The following is a 17,900-nucleotide window of genomic DNA, read 5'->3' as shown; positions in this document are numbered from 1 at the left end:
AGCTGAGAAGATGGAGTTGATAGAGAGTGGTGATAAAAGGAATTGTATGGGGTTTGATCCTGCACCATTAAAGTAAAAGGGACCGTTGTCATTTGTCAGTGCACTGATTTCCATGGGAATTGGATCAGCCCTTAATAGTGTACATTATTTCAAAGTAACAATGTAAATAAGTGGTAACTTTATTGGAAACAATGGAAAATGCAAAATCATGTCCTAGTAACTGTGCAATAATTCATACATGCAAACATTTTTCCATTAATCTATATCTGCATAATGGAAGGGTGGAAATATTATTCCTCAGTTGCAAGCACTCTACTGATTCTGGAGTATGAAGACAGGTTAAAAGACAAGGGCCTGAATTTCAAAAGTGCTGAGAACCTAAAACTTCATTAGAAGTCATTGAGAGTTGTGGGTGCTCTGCTCTTCTGAAAATCAGTTTGTATTTTCATATAACTACAATATTACAGATTCATAGAATCATAGAACCATGGGGTTAGACGGGACCGCGAGGGTCATCTAGTCTAACCCCCACCAAGAGACAGGATTTGTTGGATAACCACCCAAGACAGATGGCTATCCAGCCTCCTTTTTGAAACATCCAGTGAAGGAGCTTCCCCAAACTCCCTAGGCAGTCTGTTTCATTGTCCTACTGTTCTTATAGTTAAGAAGTTTTTCCTAAGATTTAATCAAAATCTGCTGTGTTTTAGTTTGTACCCATTGCCTCTTGTCCTGCCCTCTGTGGCAAAAGAGAACAATTTTTCTACATCTTTTTTTATGGCAGCCTTTCAAGTATTTGAAGACCGCTATCATTTCCCCCATTAATCTCCTCTTTTCTAAACTAAACATACCCACTTCCTTCAGCCTTTGCTCATATGGCTTGCATTCCATCCCTTTGATCATCTTTGTCGCTCGCCTCTGGATCCTTTCTAGTTTCTCTACATCCTTTCTATACATTGGTGACCAAAATTGGACACAGTACTTCAGCTGAGGCCTAACCAGTGTGGAGAAGAGAATTGTCAGCTTTGGTTTCAAATTCATTTTGTGACGTTTTCCCCCCAAGATAGAGATGCAGGTATTAGATAAATGACAACATATGCCCTATGCCCTTATTACCACTTCTGCTTCCCTGAGTGACATTGGTTTTGTATGAATGGAAGATGTTAACTGAACTGACAATGGATTTTATGCATAGAGGTAAGGAGAACATCTGCCTTTCTGATATTGTTCTTGCCAACATATGTCTTTCTGTTGTTCCAGAAGCCTCTTAAGCATTTGTTATAAAGTGCCCCAGTCAACTAGAACCTCCTCCCACTTAGGATGATATTTTGGTAAATTATTTTAGCTTTGGAGCATTTACTGGCCTTGACAACATTGGCAGAATCGATAGAATATATGTGACACCCCCGATGCTGTGAGACTTTTCTGGAATCAGTTCCAGAAAGAAGTATATAATGATGAAGAAATGAAAAAGCTTTTGTCCAGCACAATTCAATACAGACATTGCTGAGCAACCACTGCTGTATCAAGCCATTAGCTATAATAATAAGATTTTAGTTTATGGAGTGGCTTTTGTGACCATGAGAAGCCTTTATTCAGGCTAATATTCTCTTGGGCCCATTCAGACACGTTGTGTGATTTAGTCAAAATATGCAGTGTTGGTGGTCCATGAGTACTGAAATATGCCTCCGACCTTATGGGTAAGTGTAAGGCCTGGCCTCACTTTTCCTGAGTGTATACCTCACCACAGAAAACTATGGTCATGTTTAGCCATCTTCCCACCTTCATGTGAATATGAAAACCCATTTCTTTTCCAAAAAAAAAAATGACCTGGAAACTGTATCGCTCAGCTGATAACATGGCAAAAGATTTCCAATACTCTTAGATAATTCAGAAACTGCTGAAACTAATATACTAATAATGGAAATGAGACTGCATCATGAATACATTCTGCTCTATGTATGTGTATTTAAACTACCCAGGCTTGGGTATCAGCAAGGTAAATAGAAGAAGAAAATTTGAGACTCGGGGAGACAATGGGCTAATAAACTAGGCTTTAACTTCAAAGTATGGCTGGCCAGAAAACCAGAATTTTGTTTCATGAAAAATTTAAAGGTTTTGATGTTTGTTTTTGTTCCATAATGGAATGAACCAAAGACCTTTTACATTTTTTTTGAATGTTATACCCCAGAACAGCCAATATTCAGGGTAGTGTCAAACAAAACAGGGACTTGAACCTGAGTCACCCATATGCAAAGTGAGTGCCCTAACTACCAGGCGACTGGCTATTTTGAGATCTTGGTTTCCCTCATTTTGCCCAGAAAATCTGTCCTAAACCTTAGAAACTGATACATTTTTGCTAATTTGCAGGGGAGGGGGAGGTTCATAAAACAGCATTTTCCTAGGGAAAAACATTCCATCAAAAAATTCTTAACCAGTTCTAATTCTGAGACCTCAGCTCCAATCTTAGGGCCAAATCACCCTCTTTGGGGAAATTAACTGTGTAGCATACTGGAAACTGTCAACGTTTTCTCCTTATCATGCCATTTAGGAAGAAAATGTTTGTCCTCTCACCCCAGGTGATTCAAGAAACAGGTAGTGATTTCAGATCCCTGAAGACAAAGGAATTGTGGGTAGAGGACCTGTACCCCCACAATGACTCCAAGCTACTACATAAGCCAGCAACTTGGTAGCATAGCTTTTTCTAGCCACTACACCTGGAAGCCACCTTAAAGTGGGGGTTCTATTGCACCAAGCATCTTAATGAAGACTGGATCACCATTAACTGATTCACAAAGTCTCTGCAAGGTTGGTGTTGAGATTATATTGCATAGATTAGCTATAACCTTTATTCATGCATCCAAAACTACAAAACCCAGTCTCCAGGGAGCCTCAGAGCAGCAGAAGCAAAATGATGCCAGGAAGGCACCACTCCCTTTCTCAGAGGAAATTCATTTTGTTCCCTCAAAAGGGATGCCATTTGTTGTACGTTTTACAAAACAGTCAATATATTTGATAGTGCCTTGCACAAGAGTCCAAGACTGCAGTAGCAGAGCTGTTAAAGTTCAGTGTATGTTTTGGTCATGGAGTTTTGTGAAGGAAGCTTGGAACATACCAACTCACATCATATCTGGCTCCGAATAGCAGTACTAAGGTTTGACACTCTTCTTATTGAAGTCATTGGTAAAACTCCCATTGACATCACTGCAGAATCCGACCCTTACTCCCTATTTAGTTCATTTGAAGAGCAATCATACACACTGATGATAATAAAAATAATACATTTTAAGAGTATAAGGCAGAGGAAACATGATCAGAGCCATAAATAATACATCTAAAGCTATTTTTGTTTGTTTTGTTTTAATTTTGTATTAAGGATTTTATATTTGTACATGCTTTCATTTTATTTATCCTGCTTCCATCCTTATTTTGTTTGTATCTACAGAGAATTCCTTTCCCATTTGCTTGTGAGAACTTGCCTTGTACATCGGAAAATCCAAACACTTAGTAAGATAAGACTAGCCTAACCTGGACTTGTGTAACAGCCAGCCAGAGAGAGCCTAGACTAGAATAGAGAGTCTGTAAAGAACATTTAAAACAAATGTAACATATTTGGTAGGCACCCTGATACTTCAGTTTTCTCAGAACACTGGTAGACATATGCCCTATTATAGTTGGAGGTTTTATTTATTTTCTTCTGTTTCACAGGAGATAGTGAGAAATGTTTCCTGGAAGAGCTGAAAGAAAGTTTGACATTCAAAAGGTACCAAATTCTGGCCAGCTGCACTCAAAGTTTCTAAGCTTTTTATTCTCTGAATCCCTTGTGTGTAGAAGACTGGTAGCTGCCTAAAGGCAATACATCAATCCTTTCTTAGAGTAAATATAGGGCCATTCATTTCAAGGTAAATTATCACATTGTCTGGTACCCAATGAATAATTATCCATTATCAGTGAAATGACCACTGAAAGAGAAATAGCCACTGAGGAAACAATTTGTATCCTATTAAATGTTCACTCATTTTGTCTTCTTTTTTTATGTTGAACTGGATGAAATAAACTCCTCCTGTTATTTTTTTCTGATCCAAGCACTTTCTCACAATTCAGCTTTTTTATATGTGTATTTTAATAAATAATTTTAAAACAATATATCTGCAAAATGGGAATATTTGTGATGGATGACTCTCAAAAGAGTCAAGAATTTGGTCTCAGGCAGGATGCTTACCTAAACTGAACCTCTTCAGAGAAATCCTTGTCCCACTGGAGGCAGCAGCAAAACTCCAATTGACATCAATGGGGTTCAATTTTCAACCTATAAATCTGCTAATCTGAGCTAGAAATCTTGAAAGAATGAGACTCTCTCATGAAATTTGTAAGGTTTTTATCTCCAGAAGTGCGAAAAGATCACCTTTTTTTCATTATACCTCTGCTTTAGTTCCAATTTTTAAAAAAGTGATAGGAATATTTGCACACCTTAGAAAAGAATTGATTTGTATTTGATTTCAAAAATGTGCAAATTGGGGGGAAAGGGGTTCACTTTTATCTGAATCAGTTCATTCATCCATGGATCTATATCATTGATCTTACTTATTCTCAAACTAAAATTCAGTTGCAGTCAAGTTTAAAGTGGGTTTCTATATGCCATGCTGCAACTACATCTTTGGAGTGTAGCCATTTCTCTCTTTGGCTAATGCCTAGACAAGATGTTGGATTATATTTAGTCATGTAGAAAATGTTCATTTAAAAAAAAACTGGAAAGATTGAAAAAATACAAGCATTTATGTTTTTAAATAATTTTCTGGTCTGATCTGATGTGAAATATTTGTAAAGTGGCCATAAAAGGGGGAACCTGAGTTAAAAATAAACTTACAGCTTCCAAATTTCAATGGGCAAGCATGTGCATCCATTGGAAAGTCTTCTAAATGCATTGGACATTCTGCTCTCACAGTCAGTCTACAATGGATTCATAAGCAAAAAAAAAGATTATAGCTTCATGCAATTAACAAACAAAATTATATATACAATTATATAAAGGAATATTTAATAAATACAATTATAAAATACATTTGCTAAGTGAGTAACAAGAGAAATCCAAAGAATTATTGTCATATTTCACAAAGTTCTAAAAGATGGTTTGGAACAACTTTTTTAAATGTGACTTTTTTTTCCCAGTAAATTTTTGCTCAGCTCTAGATGTTGCTTGACTAGACTGAAATCTTCCACAAGTCTTCTAATATTGTTTAATTTGTTCCTGAAGTCTTTACTCAGGCAAAATTCTCATTGACAATAATGGGAGTTTTGCCTGAGTAATGGGAGTATCAGGACAATAATGGACAAAATGTTAAAGAGTGTTTCCTCTTCAGTAGCTTTGTGTTTGGCCAATTATCCAGTTATTTAATATCATCAGCCACAGGCATCAGATGTTGCAAAATAATCCTTCTTTTCATATCAAAGATGTTTTACAATATGGACCTGATGGCCCACTGGCATTAATGAGATGCCTTCAACTGAATTCAATGGGCATTAGATTAGGCCCTCTTTTTCTAAATGTCTGCCTCAGTTTGGAAATTAACCTAAATCAATAGATTGGTATAAACATTGCAGAAGAGTTGACAACCTAGGAAGAATGAACTGGCAGTGTAGGTTTGAAAACTTCCAAATAAAGTTTTCAAAATTATTTTCTTTGGTAGTCCACAGTAAATGATTCCTGAGGCCACACAGAAAGTTTGAACACCCACTTCTTAAATCCCAATTGACTGCTACACTGAACATGAAATAGAAATGTAGGTCTGTAGATGCACTTTGCCCATTTTAAGCACAATTCTTTAGAATGTCCAGCGCCAATTTGTTAAAGAGATGTATTGGTGATAATGACAACCCAACAGAATCAGACGTTCATTATATATATAGGACTCAGACACTAAGAAATTATATGAAACTGCATACTCCTTACTTGGACAAAACTTCCACCGCTTTCATATTATATACTTCTGTAATCTCTCAACAACATAAACACTTGGGGTAAAATCCTGGCCTTATTGAAGTGGTTCTAATGTGGTTTGGGGATTGAAATGTACTTAAAACAAAAACCTTGTTGCTGTATTAGCTTGGGATAAATTCAAGCTAAGCTCCTGATTGATAAAAATAAAGATGATTGGCTTGGATGCAAAAATATTGCTCAGTAAGACAGGTAAAATAGAGAAGGAGTATGACAACAGGATTTATATTGTCCCTGAAAAAGTCAAGCACCACACATCAGCAAGGAAAGGACAGTAATAACAGAATACTATATAGAGATTGCAATGCCTGCACTTTTACAAGTGAAAGGTGAGGAAGACAGAAATAATAATGGTTAAAAGGACATATTTGAACAATGCACTGCAAAGTGGTGTTCTTGTGTATTAGGTCCCTAACATCCAAGGTTTTGGGGAGACAAGAAAAATTGACCTAAACTTGTATCACTGCCAGATGAAAAGGTCCACTCCAGCTTAGACAGCATTGAAAGATGTTTCAGAATAAATTGAACATATTTACATGCTCCCAGAGCATGGAGATTTGGATTTCTCAAAACACTGGGGACCAGCTTGATTAGTCTAAAGAATTATTTTATACTTTGAATCCCAGTAAGACAAAACCTGTAGACTGGCAACTGTCTAGATGCCAAAAATAGGAGTACAAGCAAACAAAAAACCAACATTCCTTTCTGATTGTTTGTTATAAGGCTTTTCAATCCAAAATTGTTAATCTTTGTGTTCTGTAACAACGTGTGGAATGAATTGGTTATTTACTTTGCTGACTAGCATTTAGAACAAGTTCATAATTATCCAAATTCTTCATGAGTAGAATGATACATTTCTAATAAAAAGAGTAATGTCTATCAATGAAACAACGTGTTCCCCAACATTTTCACAAATTCTTCAGACCACTTGGTTTTTCTGTTATGTCTAAAACAATGAATGTCCATTTTTAGACTATAATGTCCTATATTTCCCATGGAACAAAGAAAGTGTGCAAAAACCTCTGTGCCCTCATTTTTCTAGTCCTCAGCGTCTGTTTTCCATAGCTCTCAAAGAAAAAAAAAACTTCTTTACATTTTAGGCCTACCTCACTAGAGTGTGAGTAGCAAACTTTCAGGCTTCATTGTGATTTTAGGCTGGGCTTCTCAAAAGAAACTCCAATTTCAGGTCCATTAAAAGCTAGTTGATGCTCTAGGCCTAATTCCCTTAGGTGCCTTTCAAAATCACAGCATTAAAGCACAGGTAGGGAGTGTAAAAATGGCCATGGTTTGGCATGAGAAAAAAGATTACATAGTAAACTCCTGAATTTAAGTCAATTATTGTATGGCCTATTGTGAAAATAATTAATAAGCCTAAAATTCAAACATGCAGTAATCTTTCTAAAGAAATACTTCTTCATTCTGTCTGAGGAAATTGTACTGTAAAAAAGTAGTAATTTCAAATAAAATGAAAAAATACTGCATTCTTATTCTTACCTCATTGTATACAGCAGTGTCCCATCCTCTGTAATTCGTAGTAGTTTGTTAGGCATCGTCATGTTGTGAGCCACTGATTTCTTTCCATTGTGGAAAAAAGTGTCAGGTGTCCAAATCTTGCTGGCCATTAAATTATTTAGCCGGAGGACTGTCATGGGTCCTTTGAATTTTAGTCTCTCATCTCTCCAACTTTGACGGAAAAATACATCTATTGTATATTCCTAGAGCAATTAATACAACGGGAAAACTCTCAAGATTGTCATATTTTGCAATGCAAGTTTGTGACAGGTAAACTTTTAATATTTTTGTAAGATCAAGATTATGAGAACAGTATAACATGTCTAAAGATTGTTATTAAGATGGTTATGGCTTTGGTACTCATTTAAACTAAAAAACGGTTAGGAAGAAATTTAGAAAGGATTATGAACAACAAGTAAGATATGAGTTTACCATAGATATGATATTTTGACTGCATATGCTGAAGCATTATTTAATAGAGTTGGAAAGTATTTGTCTCTTGCTATAAAATAAACCTTTGTGAGACTGCAGCTGGAATATTGCCTTCAGTTCTAGCCCTAAGTAGCCAAGTTGTGAGGAGTTCAAGAGATCACTGAAAATTATGGTAGGAATGATTTATGAGGAAAGAGTACAAGAGCTCAGTGCTCAGAATCACTGGACTGTACAAAGAGAAGTCAAAGGAAGATTTGGACCAAACTTGTCACTTGCCTAGGCAACGATTGAGGAGATGGGACACAATACCTGATTCTCTCCTCATTTACAATAGTTTGAAAGTAAGGTATTACTCCTGATTTACATCAGTGTAAATGAGAGGAGAAATAATCCTTGACAGTAACCATTGCTGATTAAGGAATGAAATATTTTTTTTATCATGGCACAAAGCAGTATAACCAGAAGTAATAGGATGACATTACAAAACAGCTGTAATATATAAACATATATATATATATATATATATATATATATAAACATATATATATATGTTTATATATTACAGCTGTTTTGTAATGTCATCCTATTACTTCTGGTTATACTGCTTTGTGCCATGATAAAAAAAATATTTCATTCCTTAATCAGCAATGGTTACTGTCAAGGATTATTTCTCCTCTCATTTACACTGATGTAAATCAGGAGTAATACCTTACTTTCAAACTATTGTAAATGAGGAGAGAATCAGGTATTGTGTCCCATCTCCTCAATCGTTGCCTAGGCAAGTGACAAGTTTGGTCCAAATCTTCCTTTGACTTCTCTTTTGTACATTACAAAACAGCTGTAATATATAAACATATATATATATATATATATATATATATATATATATATATATATATATATATATATATATGTTTATATATTACAGCTGTTATGTTTATATATTACAGCTGTTTTGTAATGTCATCCTATTACTTCTGGTTATACTGCTTTGTGCCATGATATATATATATATCAGGCAGTAAGATACATAAAATCATGGAATAGTTTCCCAAAGAGAGTGACAGGAAAGATTTAATATTAGACTGGATGAAGTATGATAAAATAATTTGTAGGAAATAATCGTGTACTGACATGGGGCTAACCTATGTGACTTTAAACGTCTCTTCCATCTGTAACTGCTATGATGCTGTGATGAATTTGAAGCTATTGAAAAACACTGCAATTTAAAATGACACTGTGCAATCATCCATTGTTTTTGGCTGAAGACTGAGGCTCCCCTTAGACTTTTTGACAAAGAACCAAAGGCAAACCATGAAGGAAAATGGCCCTGCCATCACTAAAAATGTATAGATATATATTACACATACAAGTAACAGAACTACACATCTATCCAAGAATACAGTCAGGAAAGACAGGCACACTGGAAAGAATAATGGAAGAAATTAGGTTCCACACCACACCGGACTCCTGCACAACAGACCACCTTTAAATCCTCCATTTATTTTAAACAAATGTTAGTATTTCATGGAGCAGAAACCATTGTGAGATGTTTTCTAATCAGTAAACTATCAGCTGCATTACAGGCTATTTAGACTGGAAAGGTTACAGTATGTCTTTGTGCTTCATCTGTTATCTTGGTATGATATTCATAATCAAATTCCTTGCACATAGTCAAATGGTTTAGTCACATGTGGCTAAATGTTTCTTTAAGCCCTGATCCAGCAAGCCATTTTAGCATGTTGCTTAATTCTAATCACATTAGTATTTTTATTGTTTTCAGTCACCTAATGACTCCTACTCCGTCTCCCAACTGGGGGCAGGATTATTTGGCTACAATGGGACTACTCACATGCTTTTAGTTAAGTACATGCTAAAGGACTCTGCTGGAAAAAGGCCCACATGAGGAACCACTTAAGTCAATGGGACTTTTGCCACTGACTTCAATGGGGTCAGGATTTCACACCAATGTTTGTACCAAAGCAGAGGTGAGAGGGGCTCGGTGGTTTATGGGCAGCAGGTGACAGGAGATTGTTGAACTTTCATCATGTTCTCCAAGCTCTACCCAAAACTTCCTCCTACACAGAGGTGTAGTGAATGATAAACACAGGAAATGACAGCCTGGCAGCATAGAAGCAATTGTTCACCCACATCTGATAACTGCAGAAAGGGAAGACAGTGGGATGACATGAAAGTTTGGAAGGAGGAGACTAAGGAGCTCAGTCAGTCACTGGATTTTGGTGCATGGGGATCTGAAGTTGAGAGATCAGATGTGTGACCAAATAATTTGATGGAAGAGGAACAAAAGCAGAGAGGAAGTGTTTATGGGTCTAGTCAGGCACTCTGCCCTTCCTGACTATAGGCTCCTCTACCCTAAATTTTTTTTTCCCAGAGCATTCATTGAAATTTAAAAATGAACATGCTGTGGCTATGCTCACCCCCATTAGGGTTAGTTATTTTGCTCATATGAAAGCTACCAGAAAGCCACTTTTAACATCAAATGGTCAGATATTTTCACAAGAATGGGTGTGATTTCTGTGGCATGGGACATGACTTAACAGAGCAGGAAAACAGAGTTCCCAAAACTCCTTGCTGTAGTTCTAGTAAATATGCAGTTAAACAAACCCGACAAGAATCAGACTGCACCATTCACAGCTAGGATTGGTCACATTTGCATTAGTGGTAATATAATCAGGGAAAAATAAATTAACCCTCTGTATCCTCACAATAAATCACATAATTGCCAAATATTTAAGGGTTGTTGATTTGGGGGAGGCCTGTAAGGCCCAGAAAAGAAATGATTTAATATTTTCTGTGTTTCCCTAACCCTATCAGCTGTCTCTTTCTGGCTATTATTGATTATTGTTTTTGTTTGTTTGTACTGTTATTATTTTACGTATCTTGCAGGAGTACCCAAAGGCCCCATTGTGCTTGTTGCTATAGAAATATATAGGAAGACAGAATTTCTGCCCTGAGGAGCTTCGCATCTTAACAACCATGGAAGGTTTGGGGAAAGAGAGACAGACTATAGAAGGAAAATGACTGGGGTGATGGCAACCACATGCCATGTGTTCCATCTCTCTTTTTTCCTCCATGTTCATTTTACTTAGTACAGAAATTTAGTTTAAGAGAGAGTAGTAGGGTCAGTGCCAACAGGCTACACAGATATTACTGGATGCCTGAAAGGGAGATGAGCAATAGGTGACATAACTAGCAACAATTCCTTAAACATTAAAATATACCTGCCTATATGATGCTGGTTCATAAACTCTAAGCCTCTACCATAAAATTTCATTTTATTAACAAATCAATGCACGTCTTTGCCCAAGATTAGTGTAGTGAAAATTAAAACTGTGGTGTATGTTTATAAAATTATTTTTAGGAACCATCCTATTTTTCATAACTAGTGGTTCCTCGTGCAACATAAATTCAGATATACTGATGTTGATATATTAGTTATTTGCTTTAATATATACCTATGCTTAATTTTGAAAATAGATGACCTCATGTTCTAGTATTATATTTCTACCCAAATGCCAAGTGTCACATAAAGATAGACACGTATCAAGCGTCAAATTAGCTTCAACTTATATTCAATAATTAAATCACCTGAATCAACCAAATCTAAGTAAGACAGAAAGTTCAGCCTTGGCATAGTCCTAGATACATCAGTAAGCCTACAAGCTGTCTTGATCTTAACCTTATGCTATGAGAAGGCCTCCAGATGTACTGCTCACCAGGGTGGCATGCATTGCTGGAATTCCACAATGAAACTGGATACCCATTTTCAGACAGTCTATCAACGCAAATAGTTGGGGAAAATGTTCATAAATATTAATTCAAATTTTAAAATGATTTTTGACTCAACCATGTTCATTCTCCTTTAATGTTTGCTTCCTGTGAACATCTGAACCAAGTTGCAAAAAGCAGCTAAGATTTTCAGATTTGGCTAGTGATTTGGGCTGCTGAACCTGAGACATTTTAAAGGATCCCAATTTTCAGAATGTACTGGGCAGTCACCTTCTGAAAGTCAGGCCCCTTTAAGGTGTCTCTCATATTGAGCACTCAAAAATGGAGGAACCCTAAATCATTTTTGAAAATCTAAACTGCTACATTTTTAGTTTAAAAGCCTATTTACTGAAGATTAATTTCAAATTGTATATTTTTATTTCAAAAAAAGACTCGGGTTGCATTGTGTTGTTTGGTTATATCAATTAGCCAATCAGGGAAGAGAAGCAACTTGAAGTGACTCATCTAATTTATCAGCAGAGTGCAAACTGTGAATAATAGTAGGATATAAACAAACCGCAGTCCAAGAAATTGCCATTGAAGTAATTTACTTATAATTTCAAATAACAAATAAATGTAAGAATTTCACAATCTGTTTGCAGTTTACATGCAAGCAGAAGAAAGGCAAAACTCATCAAATGCATTACCTGCTTTGAATGAATATTTCAGCGTTAGAGTGATCCACTCAGTACAATCAGCCTCTGTGCAGGTATGCCCCACTCTCCACTGGAAAGCAGCTGCTTCCCATCTTAGTGCATGTGCACTGAGAACATGGGTCACTTGATCCACCCGTTCTTCTGAATTACCTTTCATTGGAAAGGACTGAGCATCTAAAGGGGCAGTCAACTAGTTTGTGCAGCCCAACACACCAACACACCTGCCTGCTTTAATATCATCCTAAAAGTAATATCAGTTGCAGTTTTCAAATCAGTTGTAATGTGTAAATGGTATCATCCACTTCGAGCAACATTCAAATGGTGGCATTGGGCAAAGTACCAAAAAAGTGGCACATGAAAAATAAATAATTTTTGGAGAAACACTTTATCTATAATCCCATCATGGAAAGCTATGTTTTTCAGCTAGAACCTCAATTAGCTGCTGTGTAAGTGCAGAAATAACTTTGGAGACTGGTCCAATTTATACACACAGCAATTTACACACCCAAAGGAATCAGTTACTTTCATGTGCTAGTTCCTCCACTTATATTTTTCTCTTCCAGTTCTGTTCGTGTTTCAATTAGCTGGATGATTAATTTAAATAGGGAAAAAATAAAAGCCTACTTTCTTAGGATATTTCCAGTTCTCATTTTTATATCTTTATTTTATGAAGATCTAGCAAGGTTTAGTAGCCATACATCAGACCAGGCTTGTCGATAGTGTCCCTTCACATATGCAAAAAAGTAAAGGAACTTGCCCCTATTTTTACATCATTTTTTAAGTTTAAGGCCAGTACCTACAGCAGCTTTGCTAGAGGTTTCTGAACATGTGACTCCCTTGTGATTATGCAGCAATTAGGCTTTGATATGCACACCATAAAGGAGTGATTCAGATTCTTGTCATTAATCTTCCTTGACCAGCCAATACCTAGGAAATTCACTTCCAATTGATCAGCAGTGTTTAATTTAAAAACATGAGTTCTACAGCATGGGCCTCAGACTGTAGGCTTATGTGTTTATCATGCTTTAAAATAATGATCTTTTTTTAAATTGGATCAGCGGTGTGCCAATTTGGACAGAATGATCATTCTCTCAAGAGTACTGAGCCATTCAAAATGATTAAGTATGAGAGGAATTCTATACTATGGTGTGCGTATAATGCCTGTTATAACCGCTTATTAAAGTCACAGAGGCTTCTAATTTAAGGGCACTTAAATACAGTCATAGCTAACAATAATGGTTAAGTGTAAAAGCTGACATTATTTTGGAACCAATATATATATAAAAATGAAAGAGTGAGGTATCATGTTATTATAGAACCCCCCCTAAAAATTATTACTGTAACAATATAGAATGGTACTTACCATATCATGGTCGGAAACAGGCCCAAAGCTGGTGACGAAGATGTCAGTCTTCACTTCAGTTACACGCTCTGATGAAGCAGGAAATTAGGACAGTGAGTGTCTATCAACAGCCTTCATTAGATCTAACCACCACAAATTCTCACCCGAATAGAAAATGTATTGGCTTTGATTAGCTATTCTAAAATTGGTCTACAATGTGGGCTAGATAATTTATTTCTTATAGATGTAATTTCACAGTCAATATTTCCAGCATTTTTTTTCAATGCGCTGTCACAATACAGCTTTTTGAGACATGAGTTTTTATGCCAGATGTTGAAATCTCTTTGCAGACTGGTCATAGTTCTGCTGTTAATTAACTCTTAAAATGAACCTTTGACTAATACACCTGCTTGTTTCAACAGTATAAAGAGTACTCAATAGCTAATGTTGGATTCAAAACTCATTTCATGTGTCCATATTAAGTTCTACATTAATTAACCCTCTATTTGTCTGTTACGTATATGCATGTATGTTACATATTTATATAATACACAGAGACAGAGAGAGAGAAAGACAGAGCAAATACAGTATTAAGTGAAATAAAGGTATTTTTATCAGCAGGGATTTGAGGTGGCTGCATTACTCATGAGTGCAATAGACAAGAGTGAGCCATGCAAGCCATTCCAAACAAATGCCAATTAAACCATTATACCACATCTTCATGTGTTCTATATATGCCTCATATTGTAAACAGCTATTTTACAAATGTTTTAGATTTTTGTTTAAGTTGTTATTGACAGTGCTGTTTGAATCCATTCATCATCCCTACTGCCAGGTTCCCTTTGGATCATGAGAACAGTTATATAGGCCTTTAAGGAAGACAAAAGATTAATAATAATGTAGAAACCTCTACAATTTACGTAAAACTCTGTGTGTGTGTGTCAGGGCCGCCCAGAGGGGGGGCAAAAGGGCCAATTTGCCCCGGGCCCCGGGCTCCGCAGGGGCCCCCAAGAGAACAGCGGAGGCTCCCGCCTCCGCCCCTCTCCTGGAGCCTTAGCACATCAAGCGGCGTGTCTCAGCCGGGGCCCCTGATCTCCGCCCCGTGCCGCGTGGGGAGGGGGCGGGGCTGGGAGCTCCGGCCTGAGCTCTGCTCCCTCCGCTGGGCCCGGCGCTCCCAGCCCCGCCCCCTCATCACGCGGCTCTGAGCGGGACGGAGCTCAGGCCCCGCCGGGGACACGCTGCAGCTTGTTCAGCCGAGGCGCTGAGGCTCCGGGCGAGGAGGGAGCCGGGGGTAAGAGGCTGGGGCCGGGGGGGTTGGCTAAAGGGCAGGGAGCCCTGGAGCCAGTCAGGGCAGAGGTTGGGGGAGGGGGCAGGGACTGGGGGGGTTGGATTGTGGGTGTTCTGGGGGGGGGGATTGGGTCAGGGCCGCCCAGAGGGGGTGGGGCAAGAGGGCACAGGAGCTTCTTCGCTCCCGGTCTTCGCCGGCGGGGGGTCCTTCTGCTCCGGGGCGGAAGGACCCCCCCCCCACTGGCGAATTACCGCCGAAGCGGGACCCGCCGCCGACGTGCAGCCCGGTCTTCGGCGGTAATTCGGCGGCGGGGGGCTCTTCCATTCCGGGACCCGCCGCCGAAGTGCCCCGAAGACCCACGGCGGGGGCTCCCCGCCACCGAATTACGGCTGAAGACCGGGCTGCACGTCGGCGGCGGGTCCTGCTTCGGCGGTAATTCGGTGGCGGGGGGCTCCTGCCGCGGGTCTTCGGGGCACTTCGGCGGCGGGTCCCGGAAGGGCCCCCCGCCGCCAAAGACCCCGGGCCCCCGGAATCCTCTGGGTGGCCCTGGTGTGTGTGTGTGCCTGTCTGTCTGTCTGTCTGTAGTGGAGTCTCCATCTCTGGCAATGTTTAAATTAAGATTGGATGTTTTTCTAAAAAAAATATGCTCTAGGAATTATTTTGGGGAAATTCTATGGACTGTGAGGTATAGGAGGTCAGATTAGATTATCACAATGGTCCCTTCCTGCCTTGAAAACTATGAATCTATATTCAGTTCCAAATATTGCCTATCCTAGACCTCAAGCCAGTGAGTTTTGGGGGGGATTTCCAAATGTGGAAGAAGGAAGAATACATTTCTCAAATTTCAAATAAAATGACAGTTGTAAAATGTCAGTTGTTGAGAGGTCTGGAATATTAGAAGTAGTCCCAGAGAAAATAGATTAATTAGACATGGTGCAAGAGAGGTGATCAAAGGTCCATGATAAAGGATATTGTCACAGGGCTTTGTGTCAGGAATCAGGGCCTGAAGCCGAGGCAATCTCTGGGCAACGAAACAAGTGCAACTGGCCTGTAGTAGGCTGCCTGATTGGCTACACAGTCTGATTGATTGAAGGAGTCAGCAGACTGACCCTTAAGCCCAGCAACAGCAACAGTTGAGCAGCTGCTCAAAGCATTTGCCCATGGTTGCAATAGTTCCTGCCCTAGCTTAGGACCCAGGAAACCTGATCCTAACCCTTGGCACCAATTCCTGACCACTGACTCTTGCTCTAACCACTCGGTGTGACCACCCACATCCTGTTCATTGACATGTTGAAATATATTATATGGATATCACATACATTTTACATTATACACATATTCCTTCAAAGTTGTAAAACAATATAACAGCGAAATTATTGATTTAAGAGATCCCTCTTCAATTTCAAACTGATTTCATTTTATTGGACTTTGGTGGACTAACTCTTTAATAAACATAATTTATTGCACCTGGGAGAGGACAGTAGCAAAAATAAACTCATGTTGAACAATAAAAACAGTAGCATTAACAAAGCACAAAATCTGTATACATGAAACCAAAAGTTATGACAAGAAAGCAATAGTTGTGCATATTAATTTTATTTATATTAATTGAAAATATCTAAAACTTCTAAATATTTAAAATCTTATTTCAAAATATCCACACATTTTTAGTGGTTAATTATCAAAAGGTAATATTAGTTGTGATGTAATCCATTATCACAGCTAATGTAACAAGCAATGTTATTGCATCTTTTTAGGAAGTCATCGGAGAATTTAAATAGCAGAAAAGGCAACCTCAAACATTTCTTTAAAGAAGCTAAAGACTGAAATTTCCTTGAGCTATTCTTAGTCACACAAAGCATAATATTACAGCTGTAGCTGAATTTCCTCCTGTCTTTTGAATTCTAAGACTTTTATAATCAGGATTGAGTAACATGTAAATACTACAGTGACTCCATTGACAAAAGCATTTAGATGGTGAAATGTCCTCATTAATGGACATTTGTAATGGATTTGTGCCCTTATCAACATGGTCTGCAAGCATTTAATTGTCTTAAATAAATTTAAGGACTACCTTGACATCTAATTGGCTCTTGGCTTAATGTTAAAGAAGTTCACAGAGGGAATTTAACCTCAACCACTGGAAGAAGCATATGGTTATTACAAAAGGTATTCAACTTAGATTGAGAATGTTCCCACTTCCAGACTCTACCACTTACAAAAAAACTCATGAGCTGAAGGTAAAACAGCTGGCAGCAAAAGAAGATTCAGATTCCACATGGTGCATTAAAACATCGCTGAAAAGGTCCCCAGCATTATAATACCTTTAGTTGCTGGCCACAAACTGTTCTAGCAGCCACAGACCAAATGTCTGTAAAGATATTATGATATGCCCCATTCTCCTGACCATAACCCCTACTTCCAGGAATTGGGATGTGGTAGTGAAGGAACTGTTATGCTAGCTCTAATCCATAGGAGGATGCCATTACAAAAAAAGGAATCTTCAAGGATTTGACTCACTGGATTAAAATTACTGTACATTTGCACCAATGGAACAGTCCAAAGGAAATTTAACACACCAGAGAATTAGGGCTCAGATGATTATTGCTCAGCAAACTATTAAAACCAACTGTAATTCATTATTTGCTGTCCACTTCAGTGCTGGTCTTAGATATCATAACACTCAAAAGGGCCTCTGTCTGATGGCAGAACACGTGTAAATAGAGATTGGACCAGAACCTCACCAGGTGTAAACCAGTGTACACTAGTTGAGGATGTGGCCCACAAGATATAAACAAACATCATCCAGTATAACATAACTGCAACTGGAGCAGTTGTTTTACTAATGATATTGAGATGAAACCAATGTAAACCTTAAAAATAATGAGT

The 17,900-nt window shown here is 38.1% G+C and overlaps 1 protein-coding gene across 10 annotated transcripts in view; it reads right to left on the bottom strand.

Annotated features, from left to right (window-relative positions):
* The window catches only part of GABRA1 (gamma-aminobutyric acid type A receptor subunit alpha1), a 103,641-nt gene that overhangs the window by 25,341 nt on the left and 60,400 nt on the right, over positions 1 to 17,900 (bottom strand). For 9 of the 10 annotated variants that reach the window (XM_039483584.1, XM_039483587.1, XM_039483582.1 and 6 more), the window contains 3 exons: positions 13,745 to 13,812; positions 7,487 to 7,707; positions 4,865 to 4,947 (listed from right to left, as the gene is read on the bottom strand). In XM_039483584.1, coding sequence (XP_039339518.1) covers positions 4,865 to 4,947; positions 7,487 to 7,707; positions 13,745 to 13,812 — 372 coding nt within the window. Of the gene's footprint in view, positions 1 to 4,864; positions 4,948 to 7,486; positions 7,708 to 11,673; positions 11,720 to 13,744; positions 13,813 to 17,900 lie in introns of those variants that run through there. The other variant, XM_039483590.1, reaches the window with a different exon arrangement.

This window comes from Mauremys reevesii, linkage group 8 (genome assembly GCF_016161935.1).
Source record: "Mauremys reevesii isolate NIE-2019 linkage group 8, ASM1616193v1, whole genome shotgun sequence".
In the NCBI taxonomy this organism is placed as follows: domain Eukaryota; kingdom Metazoa; phylum Chordata; order Testudines; family Geoemydidae; genus Mauremys; species Mauremys reevesii.
This window is presented reverse-complemented; position numbering and strand designations above follow the sequence as displayed.